This window comes from Lacerta agilis, chromosome 6 (assembly GCF_009819535.1).
Source record: "Lacerta agilis isolate rLacAgi1 chromosome 6, rLacAgi1.pri, whole genome shotgun sequence".
NCBI lineage: Eukaryota > Metazoa > Chordata > Lepidosauria > Squamata > Lacertidae > Lacerta > Lacerta agilis.
Window position 1 is genome coordinate 59275351 of NC_046317.1, and position 26735 is coordinate 59302085.

Consider the following 26735-nt stretch of genomic DNA (forward strand, 5'->3'; position numbering starts at 1 on the left):
ATATTTGGAATCAGTATTTCCCTTCTTCTGCGCACAGCCAGGGAGTGTATTCCTAACTGCTGAAAGAATTACTGAAGAAATTATTAGTAAAAAAACAATTAAAAACAACTATTTAAAAGGTTATTTTTAATAAAAAAAAAAGACTAAAAATAAATTAAAACACATGCCGACATTTTGCATACGTAGGTAAGCTTGTCTAAACAAGAATGTGTTTAACAGGTGCCGAAAAGCACAAAAAGGCCCCTGCCCGGTGTCAATAGGCAGGGAGATTCAATGTGTAGGCACTGCCACACTAAAATACTGATTTCTTACAAATGCAGAGTATTATGGGGTGTAAGTTTCACAGACTGAAGTGACTGACTGGGCAAATATGGGGCAAGGTTATATTGCAGGCAGTCTGGTCCCAATATGTTAAGGGCTATTTACAGTATATTAATAGTAACACTTTTTGAGCTTGGCCTGGTAGCAAATCAAGAGCAGTTCTCTGCCCACAGATGTTGCATGGTGTCAAGGTCTCGGTCCATTCTGCGCTAAGTGCAGCTTCCAGATCAAACTTAAGGGAAGTCCCACACATTGCAGGTCCGTCTTGACAATCTTGCCAAAAGGGTTTCTACTCGCAAGTGAGCGGCTGGGCAGGTCATAAACTACCCAGTTAGGCTACTTACCTGCAATTCAAAAGATAAGGATGCAGCTGAAAGGTTAAGCCTTTTCTACAAAGGGCTGATCTTTGCTGTGTAATTTCCCACACTTTCAGAAAGCTGCCGTGTTACCATTCAAGCTAATTCTATCAACTAGCTCATACAGCAAACCCAACAAAGCATCTTGTGGCACTATAAAGGGTGGGCAGCCCACCTGGTATCCTCCAGATATTTTGGGCTACAGCTCTCACCATCCCTGACCAGGGGTCAAGCTGGCTGAGACTAATGGGAGTTGTAGTCCAACAGCCTCTGGAAGGCATCAGGTTGGCTTCCCCTGCTCCCTAAAGACTAACACAGAGTTTCCCAAACTTGGGTCTCCAGCTGTTTTTGGACTACAATTCCCATCATCCCTAGCTAGCAGGACCAGTGGTCAGGGATGATGTGAACTGTTGTCCAAAAGCAGCTGGAGACCCAAGTTTGGGAAACCCTGGACTAACAGGTTTATTGTGGTCTAAGCGTTTGTAGATGAGTCTACTTCCTCAGATCTAGCAGTCTTTAAGGCACCGCAAAACCCGTTGCAGTTTCTTTAGCAGGATTCATCAGAATGGAAGAGACAATGTGAGATAAAGTCACACATCAATATAAGTTTCCTCACCAAACTTTTCAGGTTATACTTACATGGGAATCTCACATTCAGCAAGGGAAACCTTTGACATTTTAGACTAAGAAATAATCAACAGCTGCCACCTTGTGGTACAGAGAAAAACCCAGTATAGAAAAATGTACAAAGCTATTTAATTAAGGTGCTACTAGAAAGAATTTTCGATTTTGTTTTGACTATTTAATTAAGGCAGAGTTCAGATACTAGGCATGCACACCAGGGTGTGGCGGTGCTGTTTTGTGGCGCAGGATTCAATACAACCCCTCCGCCACACTGAAGTGACATTGGTGATATATCTGGAGGATCACATTTTCAAGACCTTTTTCCTTCCCATTTTTTAAAATGAAAATTGTGACGAAACACAAGTGGAACATGTGCACCACCTACCAGTGATTCATTACTCACAGTGCAGTTTGTGTATGTCGGAGGCCTGTCCTAATTTCTTGCTGAAAACTACCCACTCCACATGGATATAGGCCCTCTGAGATTGAGAGAAGCCCAGGCCATTTTCAGCTTTTGAAGCCTCTAACCATACAACACCTGAACACAACACAAGGCACCAAAAGCAGAGCAGGGCACATTCAGCTAATGCTTTTCTAGCCAAGAAGGTTGTCACATTTTGGCCTGACGGGCATAAAAAAAACCTTGCAAATCATGTCCCGCAAATTAACAAGTGTCTAGATTTGAGGCCCCCTTTGAGATTGAGCCCCTGGTGGGTATCCTGCCGCCCCCCCCCCCCCATTGGCCCTGGTGAGAGGACAATGTGGATTGAGGACCTGCTTCTTTATTTCCTTAAAAAGTGGCTAATTTATGCTCCTCTCAAAAAGGTGACAATTTCTATTAAGCATAATAGATAAAGAGATACCGAACAAATTTAAGGAAGTCTTCTTGTATGCAACTGCAGCGGCCCGCTTAGTAGTGGCAAAGGTTTGGAAACAGCAGGATGTACCAAGTGTCGTTGACTGGCAAGTTAAGCTACAAGAACTGGCCGAGATGGCTCTACTTACGAACAATATTAGAGGAAAGTCTAAGCAGAGATTCATTGAAAAATGGGAATGTTACAAAAATTATGTGTTGAAACATAACAAAAGTTTTGTTAGTATGCCAGCTTTCGAGGAATAAGGGAAGAGAGGTAGGATAAAGGGAGATGGTGGAGTAAATAGATTTTAGAGAATGCATGGGATAGTAAATATATGATAAAGTGCGATGTCGTAAGCACTCAAATTGAAACTTAGTTAAAGCAAGGGGATTTACCAGGAAGTTGGACACAAGGGTTCATGTGTATGTGTATGTATATGTATGTATATGTGTATGTATGTAGGTATGTATGTATACATATATATATATATATATGTATGTGGGTATATTTGCTGTTTTTTTTTTCTTTTCTTTTTCTCTTCTTTCTTCCCCCCCCCCTTTTTTATCCCCCCCTTGGTTTATTTTCTCTTCTTCCTTTTTTTCCCTTTTTTTTTCTTTTTTCTTTCTTTCTTTCTTTTTTTTTTTTTTGCTTTTCCCTCTTCTTTCTTTTTTATCTCCTACTTAGTGATAAATAATCACTAAGTAGGGTTCCAGATTTTATTAAAATCTTGTGTTTGATGGAGTTGGTTTGGTAAATCAATGAATAAGACTTAAATGTATAGGCGATATGGATTGGTTACTTTGTCATTTGGAAATTTAGGGGGGAACAAGGTATCCTTTCGTTGTGTGTTAATAGGAATTTTTCTTTTGGTGTTTTTGGTTCGATGTGTTTATTAAGTTATCTCTTTATTTTTTACTATGTATCTGTGTATTTGTGCATGTCTTATGTTTTTGCTGTCTAATAATAATAAATAAATAAATAAATAAAAAACAAAAACAAAAAGGTGACTAGTGAAACATGTAGTTTAGTCCTTAGGTACATAGAAACACAGGTCAACAGACTGCAGTCATGGCCTGTGAATGTCTGAAACTGCCCCAGAATTAAAATGGAAGGAGCGTGGGGAGAGAAATTTAGGACAAGTGTTAACCTGAAATTACAAAACGTTTGGTCTAGTGCTCCTCTCAGACTTAATGAGTTTTATAATTTCTGGGTGGTTGTTTTTTTTTTTTTAAAGGTAAAATTGTTTTCTCACAGGTTTTTCCTCCAGAAAATCTGGGAAATGTATTTTACTTTTGCAGGAAAATACCATAATAAAGCTTCCGTTTAGAACATGAGGGAGGCCAGAAGAGCCCAGTCACATTCAGAAGACACTGTTGGGTAATTCATGGTCTTTTATGTTGACATGTGGCCTTTATGTTGTTCATAATCCACAGGAAACAGTACATCTTGTGAATGCATACAACAGCTTGACCTTGTGGGTGGGGTTTTTAAAGGTGTGCTTTGAGACTCAGGTCCAGTCATCCTGAGTGACAAGGTGGTACTGCAGGGTTATGGGGAGCTGAGGAACAGGACAAGAGTACTATGCATGCCTTCTAGCCAACAGGCAACTTCAAGGTTACCTAAGAGAGCAATGGCTGAGCAATGGTCCAGGTCAAGAGGCCATTGAAATGAACAGGAATCATTTCCCCTCCAAGCCACTCTGGATGAACTGCAACTAAGTGTGCATCTGAAGCCACTTAATTATTTGAGTTCAGTGATGTTTTTAGGGAGGAAAGCCTTACAATTTAGCAAAAACAGGATCTGAAGTTTTACGGCCACGTAAGTGAGCACCTGACATCTTGAAATATCACCGCAAGAGTGCAACGTTCCATTTAGAAGAGGCATAACGAGGACACTGTCAAATAAAACAGAAAATCAGCTCATTTAAAAATGAAAAGGGATTTATTTCAAAAACTGCCTTCCCTTTTGCGTGCGACCATCTCTATCCATTTCATGTCACAATCGTCCTGGAGTAGTGCTTGCTGCCGACAACAAATAAGGAAGTTTGCCTTCCTTTGCTCCAGAAAATCACGGGAGGCGGGGGGATGCCTCCCAGCAGTGCTCCCATTACAAAACCATGATGTGTCACATAAGCATGCGCACCTTACATCTTCTACTCCACCATGGGACATAGGTGTGAATACATTAAACAAAACAAAATGTACAACAGATGAGCCTTCCTGCTTGGAAACTGGCTGTAGACGCACAACAACAGTTGGGATTTCACATGGCAACTACATAGATTTGCAAACACCAACGTTGTCAGTTTCTAATTCCGACGGTGGGGAAACGGCTTCCTATCAGCTTACCTGCTTTGCTCTACATAATGTAACCCAAGAACTGGGAGCACAAAACTCTATGCCTCATTTGTACAAGTAGTTCCGCAGGTTTCAAGAGCGGTGTGATATGCACCCCATCCCAATCTTGCACACAATTCTCTGCAGCTCAGTTCAAAACCAATGCTCTACAAGAATGCTTTGTTGTCCCCACTTCCAAGGACACAACCTAAAAACTAAGCCTTAGTTCAAACTCTCCACTGATGGGGCTCATGAGTTCAATCTCACCCACTGCCTGGCTACACATATAGCATGCTTTCATGTCTATATCTACATAACATTATCCCAGATGAGATTCCAGATGAGATACACTGCGTCCTCAAGATGGGACAATTTAGACTACTTTTGGCAGGATTACCTCACAGTCTCTCAAAGTCATAATTAAAACCCCAATGCAAGGCTGCCCCCCCCCAAAAGCCTAGAAATTCCTGCAAGGTTGTATTAATTCCCCATTCAAAAAAGGGCTACACACACACACTTCTCTACAACTTTGGAGGTTCTAAAAAAAAAAAAGAACTAAAACAAAATGAACCCAATTCTCTATGAGTTTGTACTGTTCTGTCACCATCGATAAGACTTCTGATGCTCAAAGAATCTCATTGGCTGCAACAAGTGGCTGAAATGAGCTAGTGCTCACCTAACATGAAATTGCTACAGGGCTTTTCTTCATCGCTGCAAAGGCCATATTCATCCCCAGGACTCGACCAAAACAAAAACAAAAAACCGAAAGCAAAAAAGATGCTATTCCAGGGAGAATGACCCCAAATGGAAGACACAGATCTATGCAGTTATGTTGTTTTTTCCAGGAGGATGGTTATTCTGCGTCGGGACTGTATGATGTAGAACCTGGTGGTCCCATCCAACCGTCGTCAGTGAGACTTTGTTCAATGGTGCCCACGATAAACCTTTCACAAAGTCTCGATGGGACCGGTTTCTAAAACTGGGAAAGGTATGAAACATTAGTGGTGCTACCCCAGACACATATCGCTACAGCTCCAAATAATGAACAAACCTCCCCAAGCTGGCATTGTTTCCTGCAAGCTATTAGAAATGGAAAATAAGTGGACTCAAATGCTAATGCAAAATGAGATTGCAGATTCTAATGGCTTTTCTTAAAAAAAATAACAAAATAAGTGCTCTAACAGCAGGATCGGGGTGAGGAATCTGTGACCCTCCAGATGTTGTTGGGCTTGACCTTCCATCAGTCCCAGCTAGCACAGCCCACAATCAGAAATGATGGGAGTTGGAGGCCAGCATCATCTAGTAGTTCCCCAATCAAGCTGGAACATCATTATCTCCAGGCTGAAGGCGCAAGAAACAATGCTCTGTAAGCGCCAGTTCCTGGTTTCCATCTCTTCCTGGCTACAGCGTGGCTGATAAGAGAGGAAAGCCAATGTACACGGACAGCAGAGTACCTTCCTGAACATAGTCCACAATACCCATGGTAGCAATTTGCAAGGTAGCAAGATAGGCAGTGTTACTGCCTCACCCTTTTGGTTCAGTTTAGGCTGTCTCTGCTAAACAAAGATGTACCAAGCTCAGTGAACCCAGTCCCTACTCCCCTTCTTTGCCTGACACTGCTGACCCGGGGGACGAGACCAAAAGGGTGAGGAAGCCCTCATTTCACTTCAACTCCTCATCCACCTTCCAAGCAACTACATCCACAGGGTAAGTAGGGATGGGGGTGGGCCTGGCTTACCATGCCCATACCATCCCTCCTCCTTAGCCAGTGATGACAGCTTTGGTGGCCTTTGGCACTGACCAATGACTTCAGACATATTGCTAGTTATACATTTGTAATGGACCAAACGGATGCAGGAATTCATTTATGGTGCAGTTTTTGATTTATCCAAGCACATGTAGCTGCCACACCAAGTATTTCGCAGGATTGTGGCCAGTTTGTTGAAGATCTAACTGAGCCCAGGAGGAGGGTACTGAGAGGAGAGCAGGGCAGGGATCGATGGGATAGTCTTGTACTCACACTTCTGAGAAGCTCGAGTCAAGAACAACTACTGAGCAGTCTTCACTGATGGAAGCCAACAGGGGTGAGCTAGAGGAGAAATGAAAAGTTTATGCTTACACACGGTTGTTGTTTTTTTAGCTCCAATATGCCAAGTAAAATAAAATAAAATAAAAATGCATTCACTAGGAAAATTTGACCTTTCCCTAGGTCCTGTAGATGTGAACAAGCATTTCAGGAATTTACAGAGCTGCCAATCAAGAAACAATAATGTCTATTCAGTTCCCTGCCCCTGGCCAGGAAACCAATGCATGTATCTAGAAACTGATATTGCAGATCATACCTATGTGCAGAAAAAGCAAATCCAGTGACGCTTCGGGAGTGCACAGGTGAGCTTAGGGCAGAGTCTGTGTTCTTTGTGTCCACAAGGACAACAGTCCCACTTTCGTCACCTTCAAAACAGTAACGGAGAGCAGCGTTATTAGAGAGACACAACCATTTTCTTGCCCCGTCTGGAAAAGAAGCATAAATAAATACTCCTTACCCAATACAAAAGTGTCCGTTCGATGTGGATGCCACACCAGGGAGGTAGGGAGGTTACTAAAGGCACTGCAGGCTACACGAGGAAGGGAAAAAAGGGAAATTCTGGTTAGTCTCAAAGTTCTCTAAAATAGCTGACAGACTGTAGGGTGGGGATAGAAAGGAAAAACAGAAATTGTTTTTACATGAGTAGAATGTGTGCTTTTATTTAAAATGCATCTCTGGATTATTTGTGGGGCATAAGAATTTGTTCATTTTCTTTTTTCAAAATATAGTCCGGCCCCCCACAAGGTCTGAGGGACAGTGGACCAGCCCCCCGCTGAAAAAGTTTGCTGACCCCTGGCTTATGTGAATGCCACTCAATAAAATTATTATTATTAGAATATTCCTTAATTCACACTTAACTTTGTTCTGGGCAACAAGAACTCTGAATAAAATATGATTCAACTTAAACCGCCCATCTGGCCACCCAGAGTGGCTGGGGAGATCCGGCCAGATGGGCAGGGTATAAATAATAAATTATTATTAAATTATAAATTATTATAAACCACAGGAACGCCCCAAAACATACCAATCCTAGTTGCTGGTTTTGGTGATCTGGTATCCCAGAGTAAAATCCTGCCATCCTAAAAAAGAAAAGTTAATTGAGATAAAATAAGCCTTAAAAGCAGAATTATCATTGTAACGGGCAAGTATGGACCACCGTTTCAACCCTAAAAAGGAACTTTCTCAGTTTTGTCAGGCCTCTCCCTCTCAATACTGTGTGATTCTATTAGCTTTGTGCTCATATTGACAATATCAAAGATATCCAAATCATTTCACCTATAGGCTAAATTTGAATCTTCGAAGTTCTAGAAACAAAAGTTGGTTTTACCTCTGCACAGGACAGGAACACTGTGTCTTTTCCAGGGCAGGAGGCCACACATGTCACTGGACTGGAATGAGCTGGCCAAAAGTAAACAAAAAGCACATAATATACTACATTAATATGGGCTTGTCTAGGTGGTGATTCAAGGCTGGATGCATTGTGGGTAAAGAAAGCAATACTGCACATGAATGAAAGAAAAGGAGCCGTTCACCCACAGGCATGTTAAAATTGACAACTTTGATTTAAGGGGGGGGGGGGAGAATAACACAGGACTGGTGGCTAGTGTGTGAATCAAAGAGTCACAATTAGCATCACGTGGCTTCCCAAAGTAACATCTCAAGAGGCCTTCAGGAGGTCAGAAGGCTAACTTGGAATAATAGACCTCATGAAAACTGCTGGTGTGTAGGACTCAAGTGCAAAGCCAGTTCCAAAAAATGGGGCTCTGATTGCTTAGTTACTGTTGCAAATCTTACTGTGAAACTCTAGATCAGATATATTCTGCTGGAATCACTGGTATGTGCTATGGGTCAATTTAGGGGTGGGTTTGTGTTCCTACAAGAACAATAAATACATTGTAGAAATCTCTGGGGATGTGAAATTCTTTAGCCATTTTGATTCACCCTAAAAAGAACCCAAAGGAACCAAGTAGTATTAAAGGACTCTTCTTTGGTTATCTGTATAATGGAAAGTGATCCCGCAGAGATCAATGACTAAACAGCATCAAATCATCCCACACAAGAGGGAGCAAAGGCTTCCCATTTTATTTTATCAAATACTAGCTGCTGAGAAATTGTTTGCAATGACTGTGTTGTTAATCAGATAAGATTATAAGTCTGTCCCTTACATCCTCCCCCCCTCCTGCTTTTTTGCTTTCATCTAGCATTCAGCAGTTTTGTGATCATTTGGGACACTGACAGCTTGAAAACATACTCATAGAAGCTCTACACTGGATGTGATCTCTTGAAGCATGTTGGAGAGGACATGCAACATGGATGAGACACACAGAAGACAGTGTTTCCTTCAACACTGTGGAAGTGGAAGGCAGTAGGGGGGGATGTTGAAGAGATTCAGATTGTTCTCTGCTGCTCGGTCATAAAGCTCTTTATGTCAGCCACAGGGCTACCCACGTTCTCATACAGCCTGACACCTCGTGGCTATAAAACTGGGGGAATGGTTGGGTCACATACAAGATCTGCTCGGGAGGAAGGGCAGGCTAAAGTAATAAAAATAAAGAAATAAATCAAGCTTAGCACTCACCTCTGTAGGTGTTGAGTACTGTTTGTTGAGGGATGTCCCAGATCTTCACGCTAGACATAAAATCCAGAGCAGGTTAAAAACTAGAACGGATACTTTTACAGTAAAGTACAAAAGCAGCACCACAAAGGGATCACCTGAAGTCTTTGCTGCCACTGACAGCCTGTGTGTTGTTGGCAAGGACACTCACTGTTGTCACAATGTCGTCGTGCTCGTACTTGCAGAATTTGTTCACGATCAGAGTTTCATTCTCATCTAGTTCCCAAAGTTCCACGGCACCTAAACAAAATGGGAATCAAAGTTAGCAGCAGAATACCCATGAAAGCCCTATATACTTAGTAGGTAAGTGGTGGGCTCCATTACTTAACTTTATTGGTAAACCAAAGAAGATTTTTTTCTACACCAGAAACAAAATCACACCCACAATCCAACTACTTTAGTAGCCCCAAAGCAGGGCACTCTGCTTTAAAATGTCACACCTAGTTGAAGTAAAGCTAAAATGACATGGTTGGATCCAGGGGTGTCCTTTCAGGCACAAGAAGCAGAAACTTCCATTCATGGTAAAGGAAGAGAAGCAATTCTGACTGCTTTCCATTCCCCCCCACCAGCTCCTCCCATGCTATTCCATTAGCAGGTGATGTGCAGGGGGGAAATCAGCAAGAGACTCTTCTTCTTTAACTACCAAGCATCAGGAATGGCTGTTCCATGAGTTAATGCTACTCACAAGACCTTAGGATCCAACCCACATATTTTATAGCAATTTGCAATGCACTTTTTATGCTGCAATGACAGTGCTTGTTCCAGGCCTCAATCTCTTCAAAGATCTCGTGTCAAATTATTTGATTGCTACAAAAGAGTGATTGTAGAAAATCCTGGATTTCCAGATGAATGTTCTTTAATGTTCTTGGAAGCAGCCAACCAAGTTACCATCATAAGAGTTACAGTCCAAAAGAACTAGAAGGCAGTCATAAACAGACATGTCACTTTTTGGTTTAAAAATTCTCTTTGGCATTGAGAACCACTTCAGAAAGGAAGCACAGCTTCATCCTTATGCAATCTTGGCCGTTATTTATAAACCACTAAGAGGTTCCAGGAGACACACTTCCCTGATGCTCACCTGAATCCGAAGCTACCAAGATGCCTTTATCAGCAACCCATTTCAGGTCTGCTATTCCTGCTTCAGTCTGAACTCCCGCAGAGCAAAAGCCTTCATTAGGAGCTTTCAATGGGTCCTTGAACACCCAAATAGAACCCACCCAGCAACGTCCACTCAAACTGGAAGCTCCCAGGAGCAAAGAACCATCTGGAAAATAAACAGAGTTAAGCTACAATGATATATTTGCAGTATGTGGATCACCTAAATTTAGCATAAAGAGAAATGCTACCACTGATTAATTATTTAATGCCAAAGTTGATCTCGTTGCTATTCGAAACTCCTACATAACACAATCCCTTTGCAAAGGAATCACACTTCACGGGGAAAACAGGCAAGGCCTAACACAACCGAAGGTCCAAGCTCTGCTCGGAGCCCATCCTAGAATCCAGAATGTTATGGAAAAACATCCCGACAATAAAAAAATACTATTGACAACATCCAAAAATGTCACTTAATAAACAGCTGAAACAAAGCCTTACATGAAGGCAAATTATGTAGTCCCATTTCTTTTCTTTTTTATTGTACTAAGCTTCTGAACCTGATTTTGCAATAACAGAGCTCAATCCCCTTAAAGAAAAACTCCTCTGAACCTAGAAAGTGTAGCTACAGCTAACACTGACATCGACATATAAAGGAAAAGAGCCACGCTTCACAGCTGGAGCATAAGCAATGTTCCACTTTCGAAGTGACCCACTATAGGTGAGCGTTTGGGACACAGTTGCAGGAGGACTTTGCAATAAAAATGCATTTGAGGTTGCAGCCTTGCAAAGCCGCATCACTTTCCACCCTCGGCCGCGCGTTTTAAAATCGACTGCAGACTAGGCACAAAAGGGTTTTTAAACCAGCGAGGCGTCCCGAACTCTACGCGGGGCCACGAGCAGGGAAAGGAGCCCACAAGGGATGCCCGGCTCCCACCCAGTGGGGGCCCCGGCTGACGCAGCAGCAACGGGGCGGGCGCCGAGTTCAGGATGCCCCGGTTGGCGCGGCGGGGGCAGCTCGCGACTGTCGCCTACCTGCCCGGTAGTGGGCCCCGTCCAGGTGCCGCTCCATGCAGGCGGGCGCGTTGGGCGGGATGCTCCACTCAGACCCGGCTTCTCCGTCGGCCGGCTGAGCCGGAGCCGCCTTAGCCGGAGCCGCCTTCGCTCCCTCCATGGCCGCAGAGACACGCGCGGACAAACTTGGAGCGCAACCCACGTGCTCCCAGGACACCCCGTTCCGCCCCCCGCCCCGACAGCTCTCGGCACCGCTGCTCTCGCGAGAACGCCCGAAGCTTCGTTTCTCCTCTCCCGCTGAGTTTCTCCTCCTCCTTCTCCATTTCCGGGTTATGAATCGGTCTCGGACAACTGCTTCTCTCGCGAGAATTTCTAAGCGATCCGCCCAGTGAAACCCACAGAGATAGAAAGGGAAGAGTTAACATCCCAGAATTGACCTTTAATTCACCTTCAGCGACTCCGTGGTACCAAAAGGAGAGCACGGCGCGCCACATGTTCCTAAGAACGCTTGAACTCTATCTGTACATTCAAAGGGGGGCACACTGCAGAGTTGCCGTAACGCCTGGCCTCCTTCCATTTTGCGCTGTTAACGGTAGCTGCACTAGCACGGCGCCGCACAAATCCCCTCGTTTTTAAACCCTTCTCGCATTCTGCAATGTCGAGATAGCAACAGCGAAAAGCCGTCTTCAGCCACGCTCTCAACTGCAATCCTGAAATGTAGGCGGTACGTGTGGGGTGGGTGTCGGGTGGTAATGGCCGACGCTCAGCCAGCGCCTCCCCACCTTCATCTGCTACACAGCGCCAACTTGGATGGCATTTATTGATTTATTATTGCATGGCTACATGGCTACCCCACTTTTCCTGTGAGGAGATAAAGTACCGTAGCGCACATGGCCGTCCCCTTATTCCTGGTTATCCTCACAGCGAGGCTGCCTCAAGGTCAACCCAGTGACCTTCTTGGCTGAGTGGGGTCTCGAATCCGACACTGACCACACGCCATATACACATATATATATATAATAAGCTTTGCATTCACAAGATGAGCCGCTGAATTAGCCCCGCCACAGGCAACGCTGCAAATTCGGATTGTACACCGCTTCCGATCGTTGCCCGTGGGAGGCAATACCCGAAAGTTCAGCCTCTGCAGCAACTCTATGCATCTTAGCTCTACGTCTCTCCCACTCCTCCCCCCCCCCGCTCCCCGCCTTTTGTTCTCGCGCGACTCTCCTCCGCGGTGACGCTCGCCGCATTGGTCCTCTGGGCCCAGCTGTTCCGATAGGTCCAGAAAACCACAGCGAAGAAGGCGAGACCTCTCGCGAGACCTCCTCCACGGAGGCTGCCATCTTGAGTTCTCTTCGCCGGGAGGGTCACAGGGACGGAGAGGGCGGCGGCGGCAGAAGCAGCAGCGATGTTGTCTCGTTTGGCCGTGCGCGCCCTGGGTAAAGCGGTGGCTGCAGGGCGGCCGGGTGGCTGGGCGGGCTGCTGGGTTCCGGGGAGTTGTGGTTTGACTCTCTTGTTCTTGCCTCCTGCAGCCCCGGCTGGTGGCCTGAAGAGCTTGGCGCCCGCTCTGTCCGTGGGGTGAGTGAATGCAGGTCGTGAGGGTGGCCTTGGAATACGAAGAAGAGGGGGAGGAAGCCGCTGCTTTTCTCCGGGAAAAGCACAGGGAGTAAAGAGGAGGTTAGGCTTCTACAGGAGGCCGCAGCGACGCAGGTCGTCGTAAAGACTCGCAGGGATTATGCAGGCCACAAGAAGCGGAAAGGTGCAACTCAATTATATTGGCATAATGCAGTGGAAGGGACGCGGGTGGCTCTGTAGTCTAAAAACCACAGAGCCTAGGGCTTGCTGATCAGAAGGTTGGCGGTTCAGATCCCTGTGACGGGGTGAACTGCCATTCTCCGTCCCTGCTCCTGCCCACCTAGCAGTTTGAAAGCATGTCAAAGTGCAAGTAGACAAATAGGTACCGTTCCAGCGTGAAGGTGAGTGTGAGGGATCCTATTCCCTCCCCTGTAGATACTTCCCCAACCGTGACTCTCCCAAAGTTTCACTGACAACTAGGATGAATCCTTCAGTGTTTATATGGGAGTTGTCTCTGGGGTACGTTTGAAAACCTCTTGCCACCTATGGGATCTCCCTCCCAGGGTTCCCACCTACTGCAGTTTGCACTGCTCTGATTCGCCAGAAGCGGCTTGGTCATGCTGGCCACATGACCCGGAAGCTGTCTGCGTACAAACTCCGGCTCCCTTGGCCTATAGAGATGAGATGAGCACCGCAACCCCACAGTAGTCCAAGACTGGACCTAATGGTCAGGGGTATCTTTACCTTTAATGCAGTGGTGGCAAACCTTTTAGAGACTGAGTGCCCAAACTGCAACCCAAAACCCACTTATTTATTGCAAAGTGCCAGCACAGCAATTTAACCTCAGTACTGAGGTTTTAGTTTAGAAAACAAAACAACTCATACATTAGGGTTAATGTAACCCATTCCACTGATACATAATTAATGATATATATCTGGAGAAGTGTGCATGCACATGAAAGCTCATACCAAGAACAAACTTAGTTGGTCTCTAAGGTGCTACTGGACAATTTTTTTATTTTTTATATATTTCTATATAATTTTATGGTATAACTCAGTGCTTTTTTCTAAAAAAAAAATGTTTAGGGATACTCTCATTTTGACTCAAGAAAATCACCATTGGGGAAAATAAATACAGTTCTAATTGGGGAAAATAAATACAGTGAATTTCTTCTTCCGTTAAATTCACAAAATGCTCAGAGGTATGCGTCCCCACAGAAAAAAGCACTGGTTTTACTCCAAACCCGGCCAGATGGGCGGGGTATAAATAATAAATTATTATTATTATAAAAAAAGTAGTGTTACGAGCCATCAAACCTTGGAAATACACTTTTTCCAGAAGTTTCCACAATTCTGGCCACTAGTGTACACTGGAGAGCCACCCTCTCCTAATTTTTAATATGGGATAATGTATTGACTCAGGAGGCTGCCATATAGCACAGTACCTTCAAGGCCTGCAAGGCCCCGAGCACAACCGGGTTGCCATCTGACAAAACTGATAACCTGTAGAGGGGGATTGTCAGTGCTCCAGTGCCAAGATAGAAGTGAGATCTGGTTTCTTTTGGTCAGTTTAGGGGAAGCCTCCATCTCCTGAACAGGTAGATCATCCTGAAGTCTGTTGAGTTCTTCTAAAAGTCTTGAGTAATTAAAACTGAAAGTAATTTGGTTACGTTCCCTCTATAGCTGAAGGAGTGTCTCCACCCCCAGCGTTTAGCCCAGACACTTGAGATCCAGCTCTGAGGATCTTATGGCGGTTCCCTCATTTTGAGACGTGAAGCTACAGGGAACCGAGCAGAGGGTCTTCTTGGTAGTGGTGCCCGCCCTGTGGAGCACCCTCCCATCAGATGTCAAGGAATAAACATCTTATCTGACTTTTAGAAGACATCTGAAGGCAGCCCTGTACATCCTTCCTTGGTCCTTACTGATTATAGCAATAGTTCATATGTATATGTCATTCTCATGGTTCTTTTGCAAATAGGTCTTCACATTCCAGCATTCTCTTGCTCACACACATTTCAACTTTTAATTTTATTTCTATAATTTCAGTTACAACACTACTATGAATTTATACATGCAATTCTCGTTGACTGTATTTTTCTGCATTTCATTTCCCTCTGATCTCACTTTTTACATCCCCTCACCCCCAAATAAATTTGTGTGTGTGTGTGTGTGTGCATGCGCAACTGAGAATAACAGTTAAAATAGACTGTAATCTGTTTGTGCTTTAAGGTGCCAAAGGGCCCTTTAATTTTTTTATCACCAAGTTGCAGCTTGCTTTTACTGTGTAGCAAGCAACTTCTAAACTGAGGAGAATTTTTACAACATGTTGTGATTCAGTGTGAGGCACACGTAGTGCTCTCTCTTCACTGGGATACCAAACTTCAAGGGACTGTCTTGTTTAGGCACATTGGAAAGATGCCTTTTCATGTTAAAAGTTGTTTGTTTTGGTGTGCTATCTTTGTTCTTTAAGTTTAGCCCTTCCCGTCTCTCTGTGATTGCTTTTTCTCCCCCACAATCTTTAGTCTGCTATTAAGTTATGCTTGCCTAAGATGAAAGCATAAAGATAATTGGGACATTACTTTTATGCATGATTTTGGAGAATTTGGAGCCTTTTCCAAGTGCTACAGCTTACACGTTTTTTGGATGTGACAATGATGCTTTGGAATTCCTAGAGAGAGATACACTGTGACTATATAACTTGGAGAAAGCTCAGTTAAGAAATCTCTTTTGTTTACTGATTCTGTTATTATTATATTTGGTAATGTTTCACATTGGATTGATTTGTAACTCAAAGCTGCTAACAGCTTAGAGCTCCTTAATGAAGGTAAGAAAGGATAGATTTTAAAGCAACAACAACAGCAGATGACTACTGAATATCCTGAAGCTAATGATTTCTACTTAACCTTTTGGGGGGAAGGATTTGGAAATGTGGTATCATTTTCTTCATTGCAGGGCAGTGCAAATATTAAGACCACTTCACACAAGTCAGCAACACTTTGCTCCTGTGCCACCTCTTCCGGAGACAGGAGGAAAAATCCGCCATGGAATATTCCCTGAAGAAATTTTCCAGTTCTTATACCCTAAGACAGGAGTCACAGGTTAGCATGCCTGCATGCAGTAAGCTCTTTGCAAAAGCCAGTTCTTAGTAAGAAACTTATATTTAAAAAGTATTATTTAATATATTTATATCCGATTTTTGAACTGAAGTGCACAAAGCACTTAACAGAGATGGTGTCTCTGCTAATGATGAGGTTACAAATTATCTTCTGAAGTATGCTGTGTTGATAACAACTTACAGCCAGCATAAGGAGAAGTACCCCAGAATAGATGTGTGTCTGTAGAAATTTGCATTGCATTTCCCATTTCAACTAAAATTGTCTGTTTATCACTCATTTTGTCTATTTTGAGAAATGAATGTAATCTCTATTTAGAACAGTGTCTGTCACAGATATGGCTGACATTCCAAAAGGGGAGCTGTACAAGTTTCTCCTTCCTTCCCTTATCTTTCTCTAAAAAAGAAGAGTGTGTTAAAAGAGTGATAATGCAAGTGTCATAAATTTCAATTAGTAATTAGATTGTAATGTGGTTTTGAAAGAAGTAGCACCTCTGATAACTTAGGGATTTTGTTTTCTTGTTTGTGTGTCAAAGTTCAAGGGCAACTGAGTTCTTTCCCCTGACAGATCACATGCTCAGGGAGGGTAGCATGTTCAATATTAAGGCAAATTTCTTTTATACTGAATGCTATTGTCTATGTAATGGTATTGATTTGCTTGCTTTTAGGTCCCTATATGCTTGGGACTGGGCTTCTGCTCTATATGCTCTCTAAGGAGATTTATGTAATTAACCATGAAACAATTGCTGGAGGTGTTATGGTGGGAATTCTCATCTACATAATTAAGAAGTACGGTGCAGATGTAGCAGCTTTTGCTGACAAAATCAACGAGGTAAGACAGCACATTTATTGCTACTCAGTAAAAGAGTTCACATGTTAAAATTAATTTTTTAAAACGGATACAGCTCAGCATACTATGCAGTGGAACCCTGGGTTACGCACACCCGGGTTGCAGACGTTCGAGTTAAGAACGCCCGCAACCCGGAAACATTTCTGGAGCGCGTGCGCGACCCCCGGATGCGCAGAACGCTTCTGTGCAGAAGCGCTCAAATCACACTACTTCCGGTTTTTTGGGGGTTTGGGATACACACACCCGCGTTACGCAAGGCGACCTGGTACGGATCACGTGCGTAACCCGGGGTTCCGCTGTATATAGGATGCTGTCAGTCAAAATGTGAGTCATGTATTTTCCTTGTAAGTAATGTGATCAACTAAGGAGTAGCTCCCAATTCAGCATCATCCCATCCCTCTACAATGCAATCCTGTGCCTCTGTACTGAAAGGGAAGCCCCACTGATTTCAGTGTGGCTTGCTCTCTCTATGCATAGGAGTCCAGTTTTATTGTAATATAATTGCCGTTTTTAGTGCAGTTCAACACTCCATTATTTTGTAGCCTCATCTCTGATGTGCTATGGTAATAACCACAATAATAATTATGTGCAGTCTAGAGACATCCAAAGAGATTGAGTTTTTAAATGGTCAGTACAGTGGTAACTTGGTTCTCGAATTTAATCCGTTCTGAGATCCGTTAAACTCCCGAAACCATTTGAAAACCAAGGTGCGGCTTCTGTTTAGCTGCAGAAGCTTCCTGCATTCAAGCGTAAGCTGCGTCGAATGTTCAGCTTCCAAAAAACGTTTGCAAACCGGAACACTTACTTCTGGGTTTGCGGCGTTTGGGAGCTGATTTGTTCAACAACTAAGCGGTTCAAGAACCAAGGTACCACTGTATAAGTACATCCCAAATGAGTTAGATAGTCGGTTTTCATGCTTTTATTAGGCATGCTGTCCAAACTTGGCATTCAGTGATTACAAATTAACTGAATCAGAAGGAGGTAATTTTAGAAGAGATTGGCAGGTCTCAATGTATTATTATTTTTTCCTATGCAAATGGAGAAGAGGATATACCACACTTAAAAATACCTCTCTGGAGTAGAATTGCATATGCTTGCTTGCTTGCTTGCTTGCTTATTTATTTATTTATTTATTTATTTTATGCCACACCTTTTTCTCCAAAGAGCTCAAGGTGGGATACATTTCATCCTCAGTTCATCCCCACAGCAATCTGTAAGGCATGTTAGGCTGAGAGGCAGTGAATGATTGGCCCAAAGTGAGCTTCAAGGCCAAGTGGGGATTTGAACCCTGGTCTCACAGGTCCTAGTCCAGCACTCTAACCACTACACCACGTCTTGACTCCTGCCAATATTCAATATACTTGCTACCGTCATAACAATTACACAATGGTTTTTTTCCAACATCGTATCAAGGTATGGAGATAGGGAAAAGTGCATGATGTGACTGCAAAACTGGATTTCTCTGAAGGTCAAACTAGCTTGTTTTTTATTTCAGGATACTTTAGCACAAGCAACAGCTGCGAAAAATGCGATGATGGCTGAGCACACTACAGCTATTGAAGAAGAGAAGAAAGAGCAGTGGAGGGTTGAGGGTCGTCACTATCTCTTTGATACCAAGCGGGTACAGTATTAAAATAGATACACAGTGTGTGAGATCCAGGGCACCATTGGCACAAGTCTGAGAGTTGACATTGTTGCACAAGTTTAGTTGTCAGTGATAACAATAATAATAATAATAATAATTAATAATATAGAAAATGTGCCATGGATTACATCAGTCACTAATGCAAGCCATTCTTTGAATTTGGCTTCAGTATAGTAAGAATTAGGCTCCTACTAGTGGCATGGATGTCGTGTGAGTGGGTGCTGCAGTTGTCATGCACTGTTATTGAAGAAGTAGTTCCTGTACAGTGCTTAAATAGCAAACTTCTAAAAATGTAATAGTAGCTTTAACATGCCTCTGATGCTTTACTTTACTTTGCTTTGCTTCACTACTGTCAGTCACAGAATTGTAGAGTTGCAGGGGGACCCAAGGGTCATCAGGTCCAACCCCCTGCAATGCAGGAATCTCAGCTAAAGCATCCATGACAGGTGGCCACCTAACATCTGCTTAAAAGCCTTCAAGGAAGGGGAGTCCACCACTTGTTGTGGGAATCTATTCCACTGTCAAACAGCTGTTGCTGTCATAAAGTTCTTCCTGATGTTTAGTTGGAATCTCCTTTCTTGAAGCCATTGGTTTGGGTCCTACCCTCCGTAGCAGGAGAAAACTAGCTTGCTCCATCCTATGATAGCAGTTCTGGAATTTTGAACAGAAATATTCTAAGTGCCTTTAAAATATATCTCTGCCCAATATGACAAAGAGATGGCAATTGCGGTATCACTAGAAATTTGTAATAATTTTTTCGACTAAATTATCTCATAACATGCATATGTTATCAGCTAATGTAGTCGAACATATTATTAACATCCACATTCATGTTTATAGGATAACACTCCAGTCAGAATTAAATTATTGTTTCAAAATGTATTAGAGAAAATGGATGGTGATGCACCTTTTAATCCCCTACCCTAAATCAGTATTTCCAGATACAACATGGTTTTTATTTTGCATTTTTAGGTAGCTTAGGGTTTCGAAGATCAAGTATTGTCCATGTGCTGTGGTTAAGGAATAATTCAAAAATACCTATTTGGGGATTGATTGATAAGAAATATTATTAGTACAAAAAAGCTGGAAGACATTTAGGACATGCATTTCCTCGTTCTTTGTGGAACTGGATCTTAAATGTCAGACAGTTGTGCTCTAATCTAAAGAATCATATAAAAATTCAAATATAAGTGGTACCAGACTCTATATATGACTAGAGCCTATTGGGGAAAATATATTACATAGAGTTAAAGGCATGCTGGTATAGTATATTCCCCTTGTTCCTATTATAGTAACAGGCTGGCTGTATGGTCTTGTGGGGAAAACTTTTTGTGGAACTGTCCTTGTGTTAAGTGTTATAAAAATAAGTACAGTATTGCATGTTATAAGATGGAAAAAACTAGTGGTTAAGGTCTAAATTTACTAACTATATATGTGTGTTTGTAGGATGCAGATAAGAGGTATTTTCTAAATTGTTCTTCACTTACGTTTTTTGTTCATTTATATCTGTAAATTATTTAAACGGAAGAAATACAATATTTTGTGCACATACCGCATGTTCATTTCGCAGAAATACTATAGTCAAAGATTGCCCACAATTGAAAAGTGATTTCATTTCTTGCTTTTCTAGAACAATATTGCTATAATGCTTGAGACAAACTACAGAGAGAGGCTGTTTACTGTATACACAGAAGTGAAGAAGCGGCTGGATTATCATGTGGCAATACAGCATCTCAAGCGGAATATGGAACAAAATCATATGATCAACTGGGTTGAGCAAAATGTTAGGCAGAGTATTACAGCCCAACAGGTACTTGGAGCAGGCTTCTCTATAGGTTTCCCCTTGCAGCTACCTCCACAGTATAAAATAAGTTTGTGCCTAACCTAGTGGAGGGTTTGTGTGTCCCTTTGATATGATTAATGTTTAAGATGCTGCACATCTGTTTTTTCAAAGTTTACATTGGAAGAGATTGCAAGAGCAGTGTCTTGGGACACTGGTGTGGAGGATCTGGGAACTTGTTGGAACTTAGCCAAATAATAGCCAGGCCCTTGAATGGGAGATGTGAAGACTAATCTCAGTGTCTTCCTGCTCCCTAAAGGAAAGGGACAGAGACTAATCTTGTTCCTCGATAATGGTCTATGTGAGCTTGTACTAATCATAGGACTGGTAGCTTTTTTGGACTGCGGGGGAATGAGTGTGCATTCAGATCTTGTCAAACATCGGGGTTGGTCTTTTATTTATTTATTGCCTTCATGGGCCCCAAAACATTATTTTAAAAACATGTAGCTGTGCTCTCACCCTTTTTTGTGTTTGATATTATGTCTAGCCTAAATAGGTGCCTGGGTCTCAATCTTTTTATTCCTGCACAATTTTAATCTTGATTCTAAGGAAGGGACTAAATATTGAGTTATGAAAAAATCAGTTAGGTATAGTATATCGTTTCAGGGTGGTATGATTTCAAATAGAATTGCTCATGTCATTCTCCATGTAGCTTTTTTTCTTCCAAGTTTCTTAAAACATTCATATGTTTTTGTATTGCAGGAGAAAGAGAGCATTGCTAAGTGCATCTTGGACCTGAAGGCACTGTCAAAGTCTGCACAGGCAACTGTTTAAACTCAGTTTTGACCTCTTAAACCATATGATGACAAATCTTAATTAAAACATTTAAATTAAACCTTTTTGTTGGGCTTTCTCTCTAACAGCTTTGGAGTTAAATTTCTTTAGTGTGTTCCGTTCACTCCAGTTTTGTTGTTGTTCAGTCGTTCAGTCGTGTCCGACTCTTCGTGACCCCATGGACCAGAGCACGCCAGGCACGCCTATCCTTCACTGCCTCTCGCAGTTTGGCCAAACTCATGTTAGTAGCTTCGAGAACACTGTCCAGCCATCTCATCCTCTGTCGTCCCCTTCTCCTTGTGCCCTCCATCTTTCCCAACATCAGGGTCTTTTCTAGGGAGTCTTCTCTTCTCATGAGGTGGCCAAAGTACTGGAGCCTCAAATTCAGGATCTGTCCTTCTAGTGAGCACTCAGGGCTGATTTCTTTGAGAATGGATAGGTTTGATCTTCTTGCAGTCCATGGGACTCTCAAGAGTCTCCTCCAGCACCATAATTCAAAAGCATCAATTCTTCGGCGATCAGCCTTCTTGATGGTCCAGCTCTCACTTCTGTACATTACTACTGAGAAAACCATAGCAGTTTTACTCACATAAAACTCCAGTTTTACTCACATAGAAATAATCAAGAAAGTGTATATAATTTGAGATACTAATGGCAAGAGGTAGAATGAATGAAACTACGTTTTGCCTTATGTGTCACACTGCAGCCCTCTAAAATAAATGGATGGTGTCACACTTGGTTTAAGTAGCAGGTAGAAAAAGACAATAAGCTGAAATACAACTTTTCACTTTGAATTAACAATGAAGACACTTTTTAATTTTTTTAAAAAACAGTGCTCTATTTCTTCCTCCCTTGCTCTTACAAGCATCTTCCTCCTCCCTCCTCCCTTCCCAACTTTTGTATCCCTCCCTATATTCCACCTATACTAGGGTTTCATATCTTGAAGAGCAAAAAAGAGGACAGGCTGAGCCAGGGAAATGGGCATGTGGGGCTGCCCCCACTCCCGCATGCCTCTTTCCACAGCTTGGGCTGGCAGCAGCTGCAGCATGCAGAGCCACCCAAGCCGCCGCCCCCAAAGAAAAAAAAACCCCAAACCCAAACATATTTAAAATGTAAAATGGTTTATTGAATATGTACATTTAGCACACCATGCCAATACTGGCAATCTTTTGATGGCTTCTTGTTTAGCCAAAATGTATATGTAGAACCAGAACACAGCAGATGTGGGTTGACGGAACCTCGGACTGTCAGCTGTGTTACTGGATGCTACAACAGTGAACAGCAGGAATTAACAAGGGGTAGAGTTTGTTTCTGAAAAGTTCGTCTCGACTGCTGCAGACCAAAACAACTGTTACATAAAGTCTCAGGAAGCAATAGCTCCCCTATCAGTAACTTTATTGTATCTTAGGGCAGAAGAGATAAAGCTAGACGGCCAATGGTCTTCGTCTGCATGAGGCAGCTATGAGTGTTCAGATGAAGTTGCATTGGGCGACGTACCATCTTCTGGATCTTTGTGCACGATACAGGTTCTTAAAATCTGGATGCAAGTTTCCCGGAACTTCTTTATCCTGAACGTGTAGACGATAGGATTCATGACCGAGTTGGAATGCGTGAGAAGGATGCCCATGTATGTGACATGCAGTGGGATCTCTGTTTGGCTGAAATGCTCGATGCAGTTCAGAATGCACAGTGACAGCCAACAAACAGCAAATAAGAAGAGGACCAGGGCCAATGACTTGGCTGTTCTGAACTCCTGCCTATAAAATGACCTTTGCCCGTTGACATTCATTGAACAGGGCTGCAGCTTTGTGCGGATGAGGCAGAAGATCTTTGCATAAAGGATGCACATGACAAACAGTGGGATTAGGGTTCCGGCAAAGAAGCTCAAGTATATCATGTATTCCATTTTTATCACATTTGTGAAGGTACAGTTCATGACATCAGAGATTTCTGGTTTTGGTTTTGCCCATCCAAACGGAACTAATCCCACCAGCAGCGACAAGAGCCAGATTGCTGCCAAAGCCCCACGGATTTTTTTCTGACTGCTTTGCATCCTATACCTGTTTTGAGGAGAGAAAAATAAACTCATATCAAATGTGCAAGACATTCTAATATTGGTAGTCTTATTTCCTGATATAGCGCCCCCTTTTTTGCTTTAATTTAATTGTGCCATTTTTCTTTTGTTTCTTTTTATTGTTACTTTTTTTAAGGGCAAGCTGTATAAAATGTGAGAGTATCAGGCTGAATTTATTGACAGCATTTTGCTGATCTGGAGCATTTTGCATATACTAACTTAGTTTTCAATAAATACCAATACAGTGGTACCTCCGGTTATGAACTTAATTCGTTCCAGACTGCTACCGTGCGGCTGGCACTTGATTTCCACTCGCATCCCAGGGCAAAGTTCACAACAAGGGGCATCTACTTCCAGGTTAGCGGAGCTCGTTAGCCGAAGCATTCGTAAGGAGGATGGTACATAACACGAGGTTCCACTGTACTTAACAACAACAACAACAAATGCAACAGATACTTTAAAGTGGCTATGTTTAAGCTCTGATACGGATTATGGCTTTCTCAGGGAGACCAACAGAAAGCCATTTGAGTGAAGAGGACAATGATCTTGTGTTGTGTCCACTGCCAAAGCAGAACTACAGTGGTACCTTGGTTCTCAAAATTAGTCTGTTCCAGACAGGGGCGTCGCTGGGGTGGGGGCGGTATGCCCCGAGTGACAGGGGTGACAAGTGGGTGGGGGTGACAAGCGGCGGGTGGGGGTGACAAGCGGCGGCCCCTCCCGCCACTCCCCACACAACGCCTGTCACCCTGGGAGCAGCAGCGCTGCATGGACGGGGTGCTCCCTCGGCCGTGCGCTGTTGCTCCCGGGGCGACGGAGCGAGTGGCGGCGCGTGGGGGTGACAAGCGGCAGCCCCTCCCGCCATTCCCAAGCGCTGCCGCTCCCTCCGTCACCATTCCAATAGTTCTATAAAGGATAGGGTTCAGGTTAGTTTCCAGTTTAGGTAATAATTCCAAAGAATCTCTACCCAATTCCCTGGTAAAGTGTTTGAGGCAGAGGAAGTTGCTTTATACTGAGTCAGACCATTGGTTATCTAGTTCAGCACTGTCTTCACTGACCAGCAGCAGCTGTCCTTATATGAATAATTGTGGGGGGCTGTACATCTGAATGTAACCATTAATCTCTATTGGAAGTGATTGATTAAAAAACAACAACAACCCCAAAGGAATTGTATATTCTGTCTGAGCATGACTGGTTTATTCCAAGGCAGCCATGGATGCCATTCATCGTATTTCTTGTGTCTTTTTATTTTTAAAATTTTTCTGAAAGGTACAATTGCAAATGTTTGCTTTTTTACTAAGTTTGCATCACTGTTTGCTTAAAACCTCAGGCCACTCTATGCTTTGCACGGCAAATTAAACAAAATGCATAAGCTTTCAATCATATGGGGAACAGCAAAACAGAAATGAAAGTTATGGCGCCCTTTTGAACAAGATTCTTATATTGGCAACAGTTTTCATATTGTTTAATTTAAAGCCAAGCTGAAGAGTTAAAAACTATGCGCCTTCAAAACAGTTCTGAAATCTATCCCCTCTCTGTGCGCATTCTGATAGGTTGACAACATGTATATGTTTTAACCCATCTGAAAAATCAGCAGTCATCTGCAAAAAGCAGGTGGAACACAAAAGGCAAACAAGGGGGAAGGCCAGCAGCTCAGTGGAAGAGCTTCTGCTTTCCACACACAAGGTGCCAGATTCAATACGCAGCATCTTCAAGTTGGGCTGGCAGATAACCCAAGTCTGAAACACTGGTGAGCCACAGCCAGTCAGTGCAAGCAGTACTGAGACCAACAATCTGATTCAGTGTAAGGCAACTTCCATTAGTCCTTAAAATCTCTTGCTTCCATATCACCCCAGCATTTAAACAGTACAGTAGTGTGCAAATCACCCCCCGAGAAATAAGTCGCTGACAAAGTAGAACTCACCGAGTAAGCAGCCGTAATCTCAGATATCTGTCGATCGCTATGGCGAGCAAAGACAGGATGGAGGCCTGAGTAAAAATCATGAGTTGACAACACATGAAAAGACAGGCATAATAGGAGAGGCTGATTTTTAAGCTGACCACGATAGCCACTGGCATGACCAGCCCAACACCAATATCAGCCAGGGCCAGTGAGATAACAAAGTAGAAGGTGGTCTTCTGAAAGGCTGGGTTTAGCTTCACGACCCAAATGACCAGAACGTTGCCAAGGATAGCCAGCATTGCAATCACAGCCTCGAAGGCAATGTAAACTCCTTTCTCAGGCTCAAGCATCTCGGGAACCAAGACGTTTTCCCCTTGAGGTGAAGAGAGTCCAGGATGAATACAGTAGATGGGAGCCTTCTTCTGAAGCACAGCCACAATAATTCTGACAGCTGGCTGCAGTTGCAGTTTCACGAGGGAGCAGCAGCAGAGCACCCCATGGCATTGTTCGCTGTCAGAAATGACTCAGAACCACTTGCCACATTTGTCCGCAGATAAGCTCTTTCAAATTCTGAGGAACTGAATCTTTGAAAAGGAAGTTACACTTTGCTTTCGGACTCTGATCTCCTCTGTGGTCTTGAAGGCTTGGCATGGCTAAAGGATGGCAGGGATGGCCTTATTTTATTCTGTTTTCCTCGGTTTTTTAAAATTAACATATAGATACAAATATTAAATATCACCATATAGAAACTTTTAAGTACTGAATGAAAGGTTTCATTGGGTGGTTGCCAAGCACACTGCACAGCAAAGGACTCCGCTAAAGCTCTAGTCAAACTTGCCAATCTCATTTTTGCCCTGGCTTGCCTATGGTACCTATGGAGGATGCAGTGTCTGTTTCCTATTGCATTTTCTCCATTACTTGTTGGGGCAGATACACCTGATACCAACTAGAAAGCTTAATGTAGTGCAGGTGTGGGGAACCTTTGGTTCACCAGAAGTTGCTGAACTACAACTCCTATTATTCCTGGCAACTGGCTATGCTTGCTGAGGCTGATGGGATTTGAAATTCAGCAACATCTGGAGGGCCAGAGGTTCCTCACGAATGGTTTAGATTAATGAATTTAGCTGCAATCATTTACCCACACCCCTGTGAAATCAATGACAGTTACTTGATCCCTGGGACTGTGTTGTCAGTAAGGGCCTGTCCACCTTTTCACTTGTCTCGTGCCTAGAAAGCACACCCCAGACAGGTTTCCCTTGCTCCACTCCTTTCCCAGGGAAAACCCTGCTTTTTAGCTCTGAATTGGCGCACCTGGATGTGGTGTTAGCTTCCACCCCATGATGTCTGATGAGAGTTAGGTGGCACCAGAGATGTTAATTTTATATGCATTTGAGCTTCGCATAGAAATATTGCAGACTATACCTCTTGTGTTTTGTGGCTTCACAGATTCCTCCTCCTCCTCCTCCTCCTCCTCCTCCTCCTCTTCTTCTAAAAATATTTTTGGACACTCACAATTTCCTTGAGTGGTGAGACATTCCAAAGGTAGCCCTTCTAGTCACTTCTGAACGAGAGTGAGCACTGGAGATGGATGGTGACTTTGTAATACAGTCATACCTCAGAAGTCGAATGGAATCCGTTCAGGAAGTCTGTTTGACTTCCAAA

General features: G+C 43.1%; 3 protein-coding genes across 3 annotated transcripts; 1 reads left to right on the top strand and 2 right to left on the bottom strand.

Annotated features, from left to right (window-relative positions):
• Positions 1-5046: 5046 nt before the first annotated feature.
• WDR77 (WD repeat domain 77) lies at positions 5047-11554 on the bottom strand. The gene is made up of 10 exons (XM_033152940.1): positions 11325-11554; positions 10273-10458; positions 9293-9434; positions 9159-9208; positions 7908-7978; positions 7605-7659; positions 7038-7109; positions 6837-6945; positions 6515-6583; positions 5047-5473 (listed from the first exon to the last, which is right to left on the bottom strand). The coding sequence occupies exons 1-10, from the start codon at positions 11461-11463 to the stop codon at positions 5314-5316; spliced, it is 1053 nt and encodes a 350-aa protein (XP_033008831.1). The 5' UTR covers positions 11464-11554; the 3' UTR covers positions 5047-5313.
• Positions 11555-12599: 1045 nt separating this feature from the next.
• ATP5PB (ATP synthase peripheral stalk-membrane subunit b) lies at positions 12600-21160 on the top strand. Its single transcript, XM_033152941.1, has 7 exons — positions 12600-12742; positions 12836-12881; positions 15831-15976; positions 16659-16822; positions 18336-18461; positions 20116-20295; positions 21028-21160. Exons 1-7 carry the CDS (start codon positions 12712-12714, stop codon positions 21097-21099), a joined length of 765 nt encoding a protein of 254 aa, XP_033008832.1. The 5' UTR covers positions 12600-12711; the 3' UTR covers positions 21100-21160.
• A 1105-nt stretch (positions 21161-22265) lies between these two features.
• On the bottom strand, positions 22266-25431 carry LOC117048738 (adenosine receptor A3-like). The gene is made up of 2 exons (XM_033152942.1): positions 25095-25431; positions 22266-23159 (listed from the first exon to the last, which is right to left on the bottom strand). Exons 1-2 carry the CDS (start codon positions 25421-25423, stop codon positions 22559-22561), a joined length of 930 nt encoding a protein of 309 aa, XP_033008833.1. The 5' UTR covers positions 25424-25431; the 3' UTR covers positions 22266-22558.
• Between the last annotated feature and the right edge of the window lie 1304 nt (positions 25432-26735).

Bases quoted from the DNA above. Each gene is read 5' to 3' on its own strand.
- WDR77 (XM_033152940.1), bottom strand. From the start codon at position 11,463: ATGGAGGGAGCGAAGGCGGCTCCGGCTAAGGCGGCTCCGGCTCAGCCG. The intron at 7,110-7,604 runs GTATGTTTTGGG...TTCCTCGTGTAG, and splicing joins AAAACCAGCAACTAGGATTG to CCTGCAGTGCCTTTAGTAAC. The intron at 6,946-7,037 runs GTAAGGAGTATT...ACTGTTTTGAAG, and splicing joins AACGGACACTTTTGTATTGG to GTGACGAAAGTGGGACTGTT.
- ATP5PB (XM_033152941.1), top strand. From the start codon at position 12,712: ATGTTGTCTCGTTTGGCCGTGCGCGCCCTGG. The intron at 12,882-15,830 runs GTGAGTGAATGC...TCTTCATTGCAG, and splicing joins GCGCCCGCTCTGTCCGTGGG to GGCAGTGCAAATATTAAGAC. The intron at 16,823-18,335 runs GTAAGACAGCAC...TTTTTATTTCAG, and splicing joins TTGCTGACAAAATCAACGAG to GATACTTTAGCACAAGCAAC.
- LOC117048738 (XM_033152942.1), bottom strand. From the start codon at position 25,423: ATGCTTGAGCCTGAGAAAGGAGTTTACATTGCCTTCGAGGCTGTGATT. The intron at 23,160-25,094 runs GTGAGTTCTACT...TCCTCAAAACAG, and splicing joins AGATTACGGCTGCTTACTCG to GTATAGGATGCAAAGCAGTC.